At 42.6% G+C, this 15,364-nt stretch overlaps 1 protein-coding gene across 1 annotated transcript in view; it reads left to right on the top strand.

Annotated features, from left to right (window-relative positions):
* Positions 1-14,881, top strand: part of LOC106575137 (zinc finger protein 804A) — a 62,767-nt gene extending 47,886 nt beyond the window's left edge. The window contains exons 2-4 of the mRNA XM_014151371.2: positions 2,725-2,868; positions 11,223-11,353; positions 12,027-14,881. Of these exons, the coding sequence (XP_014006846.2) occupies positions 2,725-2,868; positions 11,223-11,353; positions 12,027-14,772 (3,021 nt within the window). The 3' untranslated portion in view covers positions 14,773-14,881. The remainder of the gene's footprint in view (positions 1-2,724; positions 2,869-11,222; positions 11,354-12,026) is intronic.
* Positions 14,882-15,364: the final 483 nt, after the last annotated feature.

The raw sequence follows: 15,364 nt of genomic DNA, 5'->3' as shown, positions 1-15,364 counted from the left end.
TGATTCACTCTGAAACACTGATGTTTCAGAGTCATGTAAGATCATTCTTGAACTCTCCAAACTTTCTAAATGTAGTGGTCCCACATGACCTTTTGTGAGTGACCTACTGCTAGAGCAATGCTGGTCTATATATTGGTTTATCACAGCGTGAGAGTGTGGGTGGGTTGATGTACAGTAAGTGGTGTGGCTGGAGAAAGCTGATTGATCTACTGTTTGGTGCTGGCAGAGCAGACATGTTGTTTTCCTAAATGACCAGGTCATTACCAGGTCCTCAACGAACAGAACATTGACCCATTCAGCAAAGGTCTTAATCATGGCTGACCAAGCTGGTCTCAGAGCATTTTGTATTATTCTGTACGTAAACCAGCGACACACCATTCAGTATGTTATGTCTTGTATGGTATGTATTAATTTGTGGATGTCCATCATCCATTTTGTACGATATGTTACGAATTGCAATTTGTACAATATGTTATGAATTTGCAAAACATATTATATGTTACGAATTACAATTTGTTGTGGCTAACATTGGCTAGGTGGCTAACGTTAGGTAACTGGCTAACGTTAGCTAGGCAAGGGGTTAGGGTTAAGGTTAGGAGTTAGGTTAAAGAGTTAAGGTTAGAGGAAGGGTTGGCTAACATGCGAAGTAGTTGCAAAGTAGCTATATAACTTTGTAGGCTGCAAGTCCTGCACCAGCATCCCATGTTCTCTCCCAGCGTCATGGTTTGAACAAGGTGCTTAATTCCAGCCCATATAATACAATACAGTACAGTACTACAGTCCACACTCAAAAAGATTAGCCTACTGGAGTTAGTTTAATTTCTTTTCTCAAGAGAGCATAGCTACATCAATGGGCTTTTATGTTTTTCTGTAGTGCGTAATGTGTGTTAGCCTACATATCACAGGCTATGTATTGGATAAGGGAACAATTGTTTAGGCTTTTTTGGGCTTGGCCTCATAAAATGTCTTTAATGTAGAGCTCATAAAACATATTTAATGTAAAGCTTATCAGGCTCAGGTAGCATGAGGGTTGAATTTTTATGCCGATCAAAGCTCTAATCAAATCCAGACGTATTTATATGCGTTTGAATGACACTTCCAGTTTTCTGTGGGAAATACCAGGTTACCCGGGAGAAAAGTGATTTGTTCTCTGAATGGAACATTAATGACCAAATCTATGGCTGACTTTGTCTGTCAAACAGTTAGGCCTACTGCTTATTTTTTTATAGGAATAAATAGGCTCCAACACAAAGACCTCGTTGTTAGTAGCCTAAAGTCAAATTAAAATGGAGACTGTTTAAATGAATTAGGCCCTCTCGAATTAGCCTACTTTTAGCACGTTACACTTTCCATCTCCGCGGCTGCCACTTCACAGTAATGTACATTATGTAAATTACTCGAAATATGGCTTATTGTGAGATCAATAACTCTGATAAATAGCTTCATTATGGGCAACAAAACATACTGTTTTTATCCAAATTAATTATAGCCATAGCAAGCTTTTAAATTTTATTTTTTTATTTAACCTTTATTTAACTAGGCAAGTCAGTTAAAAACAAATTCTTATTTACAATGACGGCCTACCCCGGCCAAACCCGGACGACACTTGGCCAATTGTGCACCGCCCTATGGGACTCCCAATCATGGCTGGATGTGAAACAGCCTCGATTCGAACCAGGTACTGCAGTGACGTCTCTTGCACTGAGGTGCAGTGTCTTAGACCTCCGGTCTCCTTCTCATCTTCATGCTCTCCCTCTCAAACTGAACAGGACATCAGTAGGCCTTGTCCACACGCACAGATATTGCATTTTCTTTCAAATGGATTCGCCTCCTGAAGTGTCACTGTACACAGTCATTGGTTAGGCACAACATAAGGGTTCACATCAGCAAGCGCAGGGCGGGTCAGGGCTCATAATTGGGAATGCCTCTCCATTGCAGTGTAATGCAATGTAGCCTAGTTTTGTATACACACCATCCCAGCAGTGCAAAAACTCAGGAAACAAAACTTTTCCATGAGCCTCTCCGAGCATGCTCTTCATATAGCCTATAATATAGGCTATGGATCATTTTATTGAGACCACATTAGGCACAATTATATTGAGTGCCCAGCAGAGAATCAAGGATGGGGGGCATCATCGGGCACACATGAGATACTTAAATAAGCAACTGATTTTCAAACCCTGAGTAATATGACATGTAATCGATTACAAACTACATGATCCTCCCCTGGACAAAAAAATAAATACTAAACCCTCCCCCTGACTGAAATTGAAAAAGCAGGACCCTCCTCCATTTTTCTCCGGGTAACTATTGTATAAATGTATATCTTTCCTTAATTATCTCATAATGTAGGTAACCTACATGTATCTGCGAGCTGTTGGCTAGAGCGCACGTGCCAAGGCCAGAGTGTGCACATTTGCTATATAACGCAACATTTTTTGTGACAAAACCATCAGCAGAGTTGAATGCGATGGAAACCCATTTAACTTATATTTTTCATTTGGCACATTGGAAGTTAACCGCAAACATTATTGTCATGTGTACTACGTCATCACGTACAGACTTTTTTCCCCAATAAGTCAGTTTGATGGAAACACATCTCTGGTGGAAAAAGGTGCATATTAGTTAATGCACATTTTTGAATATTCACTTGAAATTGGATGGAAACTTAGCTAGTGATACATAATTGAGTTTCGCATTTTTTTCTACATTTTCCTTGACCAGGATTACTCACAGAAGGAGAGGACGATGGCCGAGGCACTTGAGGACCTGAAGGCTAACTTCTACTGTGAGCTGTGTGACAAGCAGTACTACAAGCATCAGGAGTTTGACAACCACATCAACTCTTACGACCACGCTCACAAACAGGTATTGTGCACCTAATACCTCATACCATGCAATTCATTCAGACTAGTTACATTTCAACGTTGCCAAATGCCAAAAAAATCTAATCAACGAATGACAAAGAAAACACAGTCAACATAGCAATCTCCAACAAAAGGGCATATTTGATTTCAAAGTACATATCAGAAGAATATGAGGGGATAAAAAGGTGTTTGTTCTTCCATACTACAGTATTTGCATGACTTGCTTAACCTGAGAAAAATATTTGACCTGTGCCCTGAATGAGCATATCCCCCATTTACTACAGTGTACACATTTATCTCCCCCGTTACCTACAGCAGCTTTACTCAAACTCTGTCCTGGGGACCCCAAGGGGTGCATGTTTTGGTTTTTGCCCTAGCACTACACAGCTGATTCAAATAATGAACTCATCATCAAGCTTTGATTATTTGAATCAGCTGTGTAGTGCTAGGGCAAAAAACGAAATGTGCATCCCTTGGGGTCCCCAGGACCGAGTTTGGGAAACACTGAACTACAGTGAACACATTATTCCACTAAAGGGGATTCTTGTTCATGCCTTCAACAAAGTTTGTGGTCCTTTGAAGCTCAGTTGGTAGAGCACGGCACTTGAAATGTCAGGGAAGAGACCTGTGGGATGCAAAAACTGGCAGAGAACTTTTCTGTGCAACAATGTCTCTGGAAAACGTCCACATTATTTCAAGGATTAGCAACTTCGATATCCGAGACACCAGACCAGCTCGGCGGCAGAGAGACAAGCTAGCTGCAATCAGGTCAGTGTGGCACAAGTGGGTGGACCACCTTCCACAGTTTTACAACCCTGGACCAATGTTACTGTTGATGAGCAGTTTAAGCCATTTTGGGGCCGCTGCCCCTTCAGGCAGGACATACCGTCTAAACCCGCTAAATACGGAATCAAGTCCGCAAAATATGTAATCAAGATCTGGGCTGCCTGTGACGATGCTTCATCATATGCGTGGAACTTGCAAGTGTACAGTTGAAGTCGGAAGTTTACATACACTTATGTTGGAATCATTAAAACTCGTTTTTCAACCACTCCACAAATCTCTAGTTAACAAACCATAGTTTTGGCAAGTCGGTAAGGACATCTACTTTGTGCATAACAAAAGTAATTTTTCCAACAATTGTTTCCAGACAGATTATTTCACTTAAAATTCACTGCATCCCAATTCCAGTGGGTCAGAAGTTTACATACACTAAATTGACTGTGTCTTTAAACAGCTTGCAAAATTCCAGAAAATGATATCATGGCTTTAGAAGCTTCTGATTGGCTAATTGACAACATTTGAGTCAATTGGAGGTGTACCTGTGGATGTATTTCAAGGTCTACCTTCAAACTCAGTGCCTCTTTGCTTGACATCATGGGAAAATCAAAAGAAATCTGCCAAGACGTCAGAAAAAAATGGATAGACGTCCACCAGTCTGGTTCATCCATGGGAGCAATTTCCAAATGCCTGAAGGTACCACGTTCATCTGCACAAACAATAGTACGCAAGTATAAACACCATGGGACCACTCAGCCGTCATACCGCTCAGGAAGGACACTGTCTCCTAGAGATGAACGTATTTGGTGCGAGAAGTGCAAATCAATCCCAGAACAACTACAAAGGACCTTGTGAAGAAGCTGGAGGAAACAGGTACAAAAGTATCTATATCCACAGTAAAACGAGTCCTGTATCGACATAACCTGAAAAACCAGTCAGCAAGGAAGAAGCCACTGCTCCAAAACAGCCATGAATAAGCCAGACCATGGTTTGCAACTGCACATGGGGACAAAGATTGTATTTTTCGTACAAAAATAGAACTGTTTGACCATAATGACCATCGTTATGTTTGGAGGAAAAAGGGGGAGGCTTGCAAGCCGAAGAACACCATCCCAATCGTGAAGCACGGGGGTGGCAGCATCATGTTGTGGGGGTGCTTTGCTGCAGGAGGGACTGGTGCACTTCACAAAATAGATGGCATCATGAGGTAGGAAAATGATGTGGATATATTGAAGCAACATCTCAAGACATCAGTCAGGACATTAAAGCTTGGTCACAAATGGGTCTTCCAAATGGACATTGATTCCAAGCATACTTCCAAAGTTGTAGCAAAATGGCATAAGGACAACAAAGTCAAGGTGTTGGAGTGTGCCATCACAAAGCCCTGACCTCAACCTATAGAAAATCTGTGGGCAGAACTGAAAAAGCGTGTGCGAGCAAGGAGACCTACAATCCTGACTCAGTTACACCAGCTCTGTTAGGAGAAATGGGACAAAATTCACCCAAATTATTGTGAGAAGCTTGTGGAACGCTACCCAAAACATTTGACCCAAGTTAAACAATTTAAAGGCAATGCTACCAAATACTAATTGAGTGTATGTACACATCTGACCCACTGGGAATGTGATGAAATAAATAAAAGCTGAAATAAATCATCTACTATTATTCTGACATGTCACATTCTTAAAATAAAGTGGTGATCCTAACTGACCAAAGACAGACAGGGAAATTTTACTAGGATTATATGTAAGGGATTGTGAAAAACTGAGTTTAAATGTATTTGCTAAGGTGTATGTAAACTTCTGACTTCAACTGTATATGGGAAAGCCAGATGGAGGAGCCCCTGAGAAGAGCCAAGGGCTGCAGGTTGTCCTTGGATGTGACACAGGGACTCCGTGGCCACAACATCACATGCAATAACTTTTTAACTTCGCACAAGCTGGGCCAGGAGTTCCTCAAGAGGAAGACATTGGTAAGACCTCAAATCGAGAGGAGGCAATATATTCCAAGGACCCCAGCTTCTGCAGCCATCGTGAGGAGGATGCTGGTTCCCCGTCCACCTGACCCACAGAACCAACAACTCTAGTACCGGAAGTAAGTGTTAATGATGTTGTTGCATGTGTGTGTGTCTGTCTCTCCTACCTTGGCCTGCTGTAACTATATATGTGAGTTAGATGTTAGTAAAATTCCTGAACTAAGTGTTTTCATCATTCTAGATTGCAGCCGTTAGCAACAAGAAGAAGCGCTGTGATATGTGTGGACCCAAGAAGGACAGGAAGACACAGTACACATGCATCAAGTGCAAGAAATACATTTGCAACACACAGACAGTAAAACTCTGTCCCTCATGTGGTGTGTAGACCGACCTTAATTTGTGTTCAATGGGGCTCATTTATCATTTCCATAAAATACTGTATGTAAAATGTGTCCTTCCAAGTTGTTCAGGTCAAAGCAATAAACATCAATAGTGATGAAAACCTTGTTTCATTTATATTTGTTCAAGATAAACATGATTTATTCCGCCCATGTCTTGATTTTGTTTGCAAAATGTTTTTTTTTTACCAATACCTCTTTTATTGATAAATGTGATCTAGCAGAGGTAAATAGCAAATATAAAAGAAGGACTTTTAAGTCTTGAGACATGGACTGTGTATGTATGCCATTTGAAGGGTGAATGGGCAAGACATAAGATTTAAGTGCCTTTCAATGGGCTATGGTAGTAGGTGCCAGGCTGCTGGGTTTTTCACACTCAACAGTTTCCTGTGTGTATCAAGAATGGTCCACCACCCAAAGGACATCCAGCCAACTTGACACAACTGTGGGAAAAATTGGCGTCAACATGGGCCAGCATCCCTGTGGAACGCTTTCGACACATTGTTAGAATCCATTCCCGACAAATTGAGTCTGTCCTCTGAGCAAAATAGGGTGCAACTCAATATTAGGAAGGTTTTCCCAATGTTTTGTACACTCCGTGTATATTAAGGTTTTTGAGATTTGATCAAATGTGACCAGATATCTCTATGAAAAGTCAAATTTAAGTGGTTCACTTAATTTTTTATTTGATAAAAGTACAGACTCAGAGCTTCACTGTAGTTGGAGGAAACATGGGAAAGTTATGCTGCTTTGAAAGTTGATAAACTTGATAACCCACTTAGGAGACAAGCAGAAAATACCATTGAAAGATTTTGATTAGGTTTTCACACTTGCTAAAGAGCTCTTCTTTGTTTACTCCCATTCAGCATTGTTCACAACATCTTAAGCATTAGTCACCCATCTATTTAAGAATTCACATGCAAATGCATGGCCAACTGTCACATGCAAATGCTTGGCCAGCCTCTCCATTATCTCAGCCAGTCTTCGTTAGCCAGGAAGTATCCTGTCTTTCTCCACATAAAGCTCAGCGCTTCTCCTTGGCTAAACTAGGCTCATAATCATATTTACGGATCACATACAGGTTTGTAATTAAGGCCTAGAAAGTCACATATTCAAGAAGGCATTTCTGGAGAAGAAAAAAAAAAGTTTACTTTCTTTCTTTCAAATGGCATTACTGTGAGGTAGGAACTATTGTCAAACGTCCCTGATTCTGTAACCAGTCACAAATGTAATTAATATTTGTTTAAAGATCACATGCTAACCTAAGCTGAACTGTATCTGCATTATTGATTTAGCATTAACATCCATTCTCACTTAACAAGCACAGGTCAATGAATAAACCGGTTTTCAGACATATACATAACATTGACAGAGTTAATTCATCTAGCTGGCTGTGTTATCCTACACACAAGGAGTTTCCCTTAGATCTTGTGTCAGAATTGCATTGTCAGTATTGGAAGGTTAATATTTGGGGAGGGGAAGCTGATCCTAGACCTGTGCCTAGTGTAAACTTCATCCCGGAGCAGCCTACAACAGCATCAAATCAAATCAAATCAAATGTATTTACATAGCCCTTCTTACATCAGCTGATATCTCAAAGTGCTGTACAGAAACCCAGCCTAAAACCCCAAACAGCAAGCAATGCAGGTGTAGAAGCACGGTGGCTAGGAAAAACTCCCTAGAAAGGCCAAAACCTAGGAAGAAACCTAGAGAGGAACCAGGCTATGAGGGGTGGCCAGTCCTCTTCTGGCTGTGCCGGGTGGAGATTATAACAGCACATGGCCAAGATGTTCAAATGTTCATAAATGACCAGCATGGTCAAATAATAATAATCATAGTAGTTGTCGAGGGTGCAACAAGTCAGTAACACAAGAGTAAGTCTCAGTTGGCTTTTTCATAGCCGATCTTTGAGAGTATCTCTACCGCTCCTGCTGTCTCTAGAGAGTTGAAAAGAGCAGGTCTGGGACAGGTAGCACGTCCGGTGAACAGGTCAGGGTTCCAGCAGGTCTGGGACAGCAGAGCTGGGACAGGTAGCACGTCCGGTGAACAGGTTAATCTGTTAGGGCTAGGGGGCAGCATTGACACGGCTGGATAAAAAACATACCCGATTTAATCTGGTTACCACTCCTACTCAGTAACTAGAATATGCATATACTTATTACATATGGATAGAAAACACCCTAAATTTTCTAAAACTGTTTGAATGGTGTCTGTGAGTATAACAGAACTCAAATGGCAGGTCAAAACCTGAGAGATTCCTTTACAGGAAGTGGCCTGTCTGATCATTTGTTGAACTTCTTTTCCATCTCTATCATTTACTAAGGATCTCTGCTCTAACGTGACACTTCCCACGTCGTCCATAGGCGCTCAGAGCGCGGGAAAAAACAGAATGTCGTCATTCCAGCCCCAGGCTGAAACACATTATCGCCTTTCTCAAGTGGCCCATCAAGAGACACTAGCTTATGCGCGTGACCCCGACCGCCCCCGCCTTTGGGATTTTTTCCTCTGTTTGCCGAAAAGGAGATTCCCTGTCGGAATATTATCGCTTTTCTACGAGAAAAATGTCGTAAAAATTGATTTTAAACAGCGGTTGACATGCTTCGAAGTACGGTCATGGAATACTTAGAATTTTATTGTCACGAATTGCGCCAAGCGCGTGACACTTCTTTACTATTTCGGATAGTGTCTGGAACGCATCGAACAAAACGCCGCTATTCGGATATAACGATGGATTATTTTGGACCAAACCAACATTTGTTATTGAAGTAGCTGTCCTGGGTGTGTATTCTGACGAAGACAACAAAAGGTAATGAAATTTTTATAATAGTAAATATGATTATGGTGAGTGCTAAACTTGCCGGGTGTCTAAATAAGCGAGCCCGTGATGCCTGGGCTATGTACTTAGAATATTGCAAAATGTGCTTTCACCAAAAAGCTATTTTAAAATCGGACATATCGAGTGAATAGAGGAGGTCTGTATCTATAATTCTTAAAATAATTGTTATGCTTTTTGTGAACGTTTATCGTGAGTAATTTAGTAAAATGTTAGCGAATTCCCGGAAGTTTGCTAGTTCTGAACGTCACATGCTAATGTAAAAAGCTGGTTTTTGATATAAATATGAACTTGATTGAACAAAACATGCATGTATTGTATAACATAATGTCCTAGGGTTGTCATCTGATGAAGATCATCAAAGGTGAGTGCTGCATTTAGCTGTCTTCTGGGTTTTGGTGACATTATATGCTGGCTTGAAAAATGGGTGTCTGATTATTTCTGGCTTGGTACTCTGCTGACATAATCTAATGTTTTGCTTTCGTTGTAAAGCCTTTTTGAAATCGGACAGTGTGGTTAGATTAACGAGAGTCTTATCTTTAAATGGCTGTAAAATAGTCATATGTTTGAGAAATTGAAGTAATAGGATTTTTAAGGTTTTGAAAATCGCGCCACAGGATAGCCGTGGCTGTTACGTAGGTGGGACGAATTCGTCCCGCCTAGCCTAGAGAGGTTAAGGTTCCATAGCCGCAGGCAGAACAGTTGGAACTGGAGCAGCAGCACGGCCAGGTGAACTGGGGACCGCAAGGAGTCATCATGCCAGGTAGTCCTGAGGCATGGTCCTAGGGCTCAAGTCCTCCGAGAGAGAGAGAAAGAGAGAATTAGAGAGAGCATATTTAACCTGTTTAGGATAAGGGGCAGTATTTTCACGGCCGGATAAAACACGTACCCGATTTAATCTGGTTATTACTCCTGCCCAGAAACTAGAATATGTATATAATTATTTGATTTGGATAGAAAACACCCTAAAGTTTCTAAAACTGTTTGAATGGTGTCTGTGAGTATAACAGAACTCATATGGCAGGCCAAAACCTGAGAAGATTCTATATGGGAAGTGCCCTGTCTGACCATTCCTTGAGCTTCTTGACTCTGTTTATTGAAGACTGAGGATCTTTGCTGTAACGTGACACTTCCTACGGCTCCCATAGGCTCTCAGAAGGCGGGAAAAAGCTGAATGATGTAATTCCAGCCACTGGCTGAAAAACATTAGCGCTTTTGGCAAGTGCTCTATCAGAGGACAATGGGCTGAGGCGCGTGCACGAGTCGACCCCATGTTTTTATTTTCTTTTGTCTTTGAACCTAAAAACAGATTCCCGGTCGGAATATTATCGCTTTTTTACGAGAAAAATGGCATATAAATTGATTTTAAACAGCGGTTGACATGCTTCGAAGTACGGTAATGGAATATTTAGAATTTTTTGTCACGAAATGCGTCGTGCGCGTCACCCTTCTTTACCATTCGGATAGTGTCTTGAACGCACGAACAAAACAGAGGATATTTGAACATAACTATGGATTATTTTGAACCAAACCAACATTTGTTATTGAAGTAGAAGTCCTGGGAGTGCATTCTGACGAAGAACAGCAAAGGTAATAACATTTTTCTTATAGTAAATCTGATTTTGGTGAGTGCTAAACTTGGTGGGTGTCTAAATAGCTAGCCCTGTGATGCCGGGCTATCTACTGAGAATATTGCAAAATGTGCTTTCACCGAAAAGCTATTTTAAAATCGGACATATCGAGTGCGTAGAGGAGGTCTGTATCTATAATTCTTAAAATAATTGTTATGTTTTTTGTGAACGTTTATCGTGAGTAATTTAGTAAATTCACCGGAAGTTTGCTAGTTCTGAACGTCGCATGCTAATGTAAAAAGCTGGTTTTTGATATAAATATGAACTTGATTGAACAAACCATGCATGTATTGTATAACAATGTCCTAGGGTTGTCATCTGATGAAGATCATCAAAGGTTAGTGCTGCATTTAGCTGTGGTTTGGGTTTATGTGACATTATATGCTAGCTTGAAAAATGGGTGTCTGATTATTTCTGGCTGGGTACTCTGCTGACATAATCTAATGTTTTGCTTTCGTTGTAAAGCCTTTTTGAAATCGGACAGTGTGGTTAGATTAACGAGAGTCTTGTCTTTAAAATGGTGTAAAATAGTCATATGTTTGAGAAATTGAAGTAATAGCATTTCTAAGGTATTTGAGTAACGCGCCACGGAATTCAACTGGCTGTTGAGTAGGTGGGACGATTTCGTCCCGCCGACCCTAGAGAGGTTAGTTCAATTAGTTTGGCTGGAGTAAGTTCCTCAATGGCTGACTCAGTACAGTAGATAATGAGTCTGGTGATATTTCTTCTCTCTGTCAGAGACTGAAAGAGCTGAAGCAGCGGGAGTTTGCCCGGAACGTGTCCTCCAAATCCAAGAAGGATGGCAGAAAGCAAGAGAGAGCACTACGACGTTTACATGAGCTGGCCGAACAGCGGCGGGAGGTCCAATGGTGGGTGGAACAGCCAATGGACTCGTATGTGTCCCTATATGACATAATTGCAACAGGCTGTAAATTAATTTTAGAACGAGTTGCAATTGTAGTTTACGTAAGTTAAAATACTTATCAAAACTAATGTTAGATGTATTTATTTTTGGGATGAATAAGACGATGAGCACGGTTACATGCATACAATGTGATTATTGTGGATAGTCAAGTTAATATAATAGTTAATTTAAAACATGTCCATGCTTTGCAAGAAGAACAATTTCCCTAACAATTATGTTTACATGGACACATCTCAAATCTGGCTGCTGATGGGACTTTTGATAGATGCAGAAAATCAGCAATCAAAATAAACGTTCTACCACAGTGACCATGTTATTGTGTTATAATAACAATAACACTATTTGATTCTGAGTTCAGACATATAGAGTTCGTATGAAAACCAGGTGTTTTAAATCAGTGTATGCTTACTTTGATTATGACCTTACGCCGATTACGATAAGCAGAGTAAGGTGTATGCATGACTAATGCCATACTCTGCCTTCTGCTGTAATCAGTTTAATATATAATTATTAGTGTACATGTAAACATACTCATTGTCACCAGTTGTTTTTTGGTGTTGATTTTTTGATGTTGGCTGCTGTCATACTGATTCTAGTGTCAACTCCTTTCTGTGCAGCGCACCTGGTAGTGGACCCATGTTCCGATCTACCACTGTGGCCGTGGAGGGAGGCTACAGGGGAGCCCGTGGTGACAGAGCCAGCAGCCAGGCACAGAACAGCACCCAGGAACACACAATGTGCCCAAACATCACCTTAGACACACTTACAGATAACACCAGCACCATTCAGGCCCAGCAAACTTCGAGCAGTGTGGCCGGAAAGTGTGGCCAAAAAATATCTTTCTCCTTCCCTAAAAAGGCCTCTGTGAAGCTGGAGTCTTCGGCGGCGGTGTTCTGCCAGGCTGGGGAGGACGGGTCAAGCAGGCATGCATGTAGACAGAGGCTCAGTGTGCAGCTCAACTCCCCACGTACTCCCGCTGGCCTCGACTCCCCCAGCCCCCCTGCCAGCGAGAAGGCTCTGCATAACAAGGAGAAGATTCACATTGCAGGCTCACAGGGTCAGGGATTAACCAATGCACCATCGGGGTCAGACAGCTCGATGCCGCCGGCTGATTTGTGCGCTATCCTCGTTTACTCTGAGGATGTGGCTTTTCCCTGCACAGTCCAATCCTCCATGTTTCTCTCTCATTCAAACACATTAGATGACTGTGAACTGGACATGGTGCAGGGAAGTCTAAAAAGCAACTTGGCTGAACAAAGACAGGAAACTGAGGTGGAACAAGGACAGGGGACAGAGCCTGACAAAATCATGTTAGCAGATAATGTCTCCCATAAGGGAGGACACCCATTGTCGAACTGCACTAATCATTCGAATGAAGCAATTTACACTCAAACCCAAGACAAAGACCTAAGTGTGTCAGAGGATGAGAAATGGACAGTTGCAAGGCCATGTAAACCTTTCTGCTCTATCCTCAGTAGAAATGGGAAAACGGTGCTCCAGTGGCCCTCTGAGGTGTTGACATTCACCAGGACAAGCCCATCCATTTCCTTCAGCTGCAACCCCCTTCACTTTGACTTCAGAGCCTCTACTAAAAATGCTGGCTGCAGAGTGGTGGAAAGAGATGTCGAGAAATCAGCTGAATTAGCTAAGAAGTCCTGCAGCAATGAAGCAACCCTGGAAACATGTGAGCTGTTTAAGAGCTTGCCAAGCCCAGAGCGCAGCCTTGTTCAGGAGGATTGCGAGAGGCCTAAAAGTCGTGGATGCGAGGAGCCAAGCAACACACTCATCAGAAAGGATGAGCAGTGTTGCAATTATTCAGCACAGTTGGCAACCACAAGCTTGACACACACAGCTATGGCGGTGGACACACGCAGGTGTTGTAGCACAAGCCAGAGGAGGAGAAGGCGGCGGGGGCACAGACGGATGACTCACCGGGGGGGAGACAGATATGAAGGGGCAACAGAAATATTTGGTAATTGCCTGACTCTTCCCAATCATTGTGAAAGACTTGATAACCAAATAAGTGATAGCAGTGCAAAACAATTTCAGCCAGACGAGCCCAAGCAATCACCCTCAATTGAGGGCAACGAGGGGCGAATTGAAGCTTACAGAGACACAGCAGGTGTTGAGAGGCAGGCATTGGCAGAGTGTGTGAATGGCCCAGCAGCTAGTCTGGCCCACTCTGATGAGGCTCTCCAGGGTCCAGGACAGATCAACGAGGGCAATATGCGCCATCAGCCGTCCAAACACGTAAATGCCATAGAACACACATCTCTCAACTGTGGATCTCTCCAGACCAACCCGGCCATCACAAGCGCAGACCAGATGAATAAAAGAGATCCCACACCTTTAAAACACCAGCCACTCCCTGAATCATTGTTAAAGGAAGGTGGAAGATGTCGAAAAAGGACTATGGATGACCAAACTGTCAGTAGTACTTGTGTGAACTCTTTGCATAAACCAAACAAGAGACGAAGAAGGAGGAGAAGGGCATGTGGAGCTCATCAGAGTTCAGTGGCTGACATGAGCAGTGGAGAGAGATATGAGCAGAGTCGAGGAGCAAATGGCCTTTGCCCATGCACTGGCTCCGACTCCCCTGGACCTGAGGATAAATTGAACCTTGATGCACTTGAGAAGAATATTGACAGTGTAAATGGCAGATCCAGCTGCAAAGGCCAGATCAATGGGTCAGATCTCAAGAGGTATATTTTTGATTCCGGAGTTAAGGGCTCAGATGTTATTGTTGCACATAAGTCTGTGATGAGCCCAGATCAGCCAAACTTTCACAGTAAGAGTGATGGCTCCTGTAAAGTATTTCTACCAATAGTCAATGGGAAAATGTCAGAGACCTTTAATGCTAGCTACACAGAATTAGAGGAGGAATCATTTAACTCAAAGGACTGTTACAGGTCCACACTGGACAGACTGGAGAAGCATTGCCTCCAACATCTCCAAGCTCACAGGAAGGCTATGGACTATCAAGCGTTCCCTGACAAACTGAAACCAGTTCTAGCCAGCCCGCACATCCCTATGTCCTCCCCCATAGTACTACACCCTGTACAACTCCCTCTACCCTTATCCACCTCCATTACCATCCACCAGACTTTCCTGCAGCACCACGCAGATTTCCTCCAGCCACAGCCCCCACTCATGTCACCTATCCTCCCCTTCACTCACCTGCCACTGGGGGCAGAGGTTTTCCCACACGGTCACCCTCCCTTTATTTACCCAGCCCCAATTTCTGTCATGGCACGACCGAGCCTGCACCCCATGACTATGTCCTTTCACCCCCTGCCTCGCACTATGTTTCCTCGTATGTTCCCACCTCACCACACTGTCATCCCCCTACAACCTCTGTTTTAAGACTCCATTGTCCTCCATAGAATTATAATTACTAGTGTAGCCCTCTTTGCTTTGTAAAGTCTGGTTTTGACTACATAGTATATACACTATATATACAAAAGTATGTGGACACCCCTTCAATTTGTGGATTCGGCTATTTCAGCCACACCCGTTGCTGACAGGTGTATAAAAATAAGCACACAGCCATGCAATCTCCATAGACAAACTTTGGCAGTAGAATGGCCTTACTGAAGAGCTCAGTGACTTTCAACTTTCACCTTTACAACAAGTCAGTTTGTCAAATGTATGCACTGCTAGAGCTGCCCTGGTCAATTGTAAGTGCTGTTATTGTAAAGTGGAAACATCTAGGAGCAACAACGGCTCAGCCGAGAAGTGGCCACACAAGCTCACAGAACGGGACCGCCAAGTGCTAAAGCCCGTAAAAATCATCTGTCTTCGGTTGAAACACTTAATACCGAGTTCCAAACTGCCTCAGGATGCAACAGCACAATAACTGTTTGTCAGGAGCTTCATGAAATGGGTTTCCATGGCCGAGCAGCAGCACACAAGCATAAGATCACCATGCGCAATGCCAGGCGTCGGCTGGAGTGGT

The sequence above is a fragment of the Salmo salar genome, chromosome ssa17, assembly GCF_905237065.1.
Source record: "Salmo salar chromosome ssa17, Ssal_v3.1, whole genome shotgun sequence".
Classification (NCBI taxonomy): Eukaryota; Metazoa; Chordata; class Actinopteri; order Salmoniformes; family Salmonidae; genus Salmo; species Salmo salar.
The sequence above is the reverse complement of the archived record's forward strand: the minus strand, read 5'-3'. Positions and strand labels throughout refer to the sequence as shown.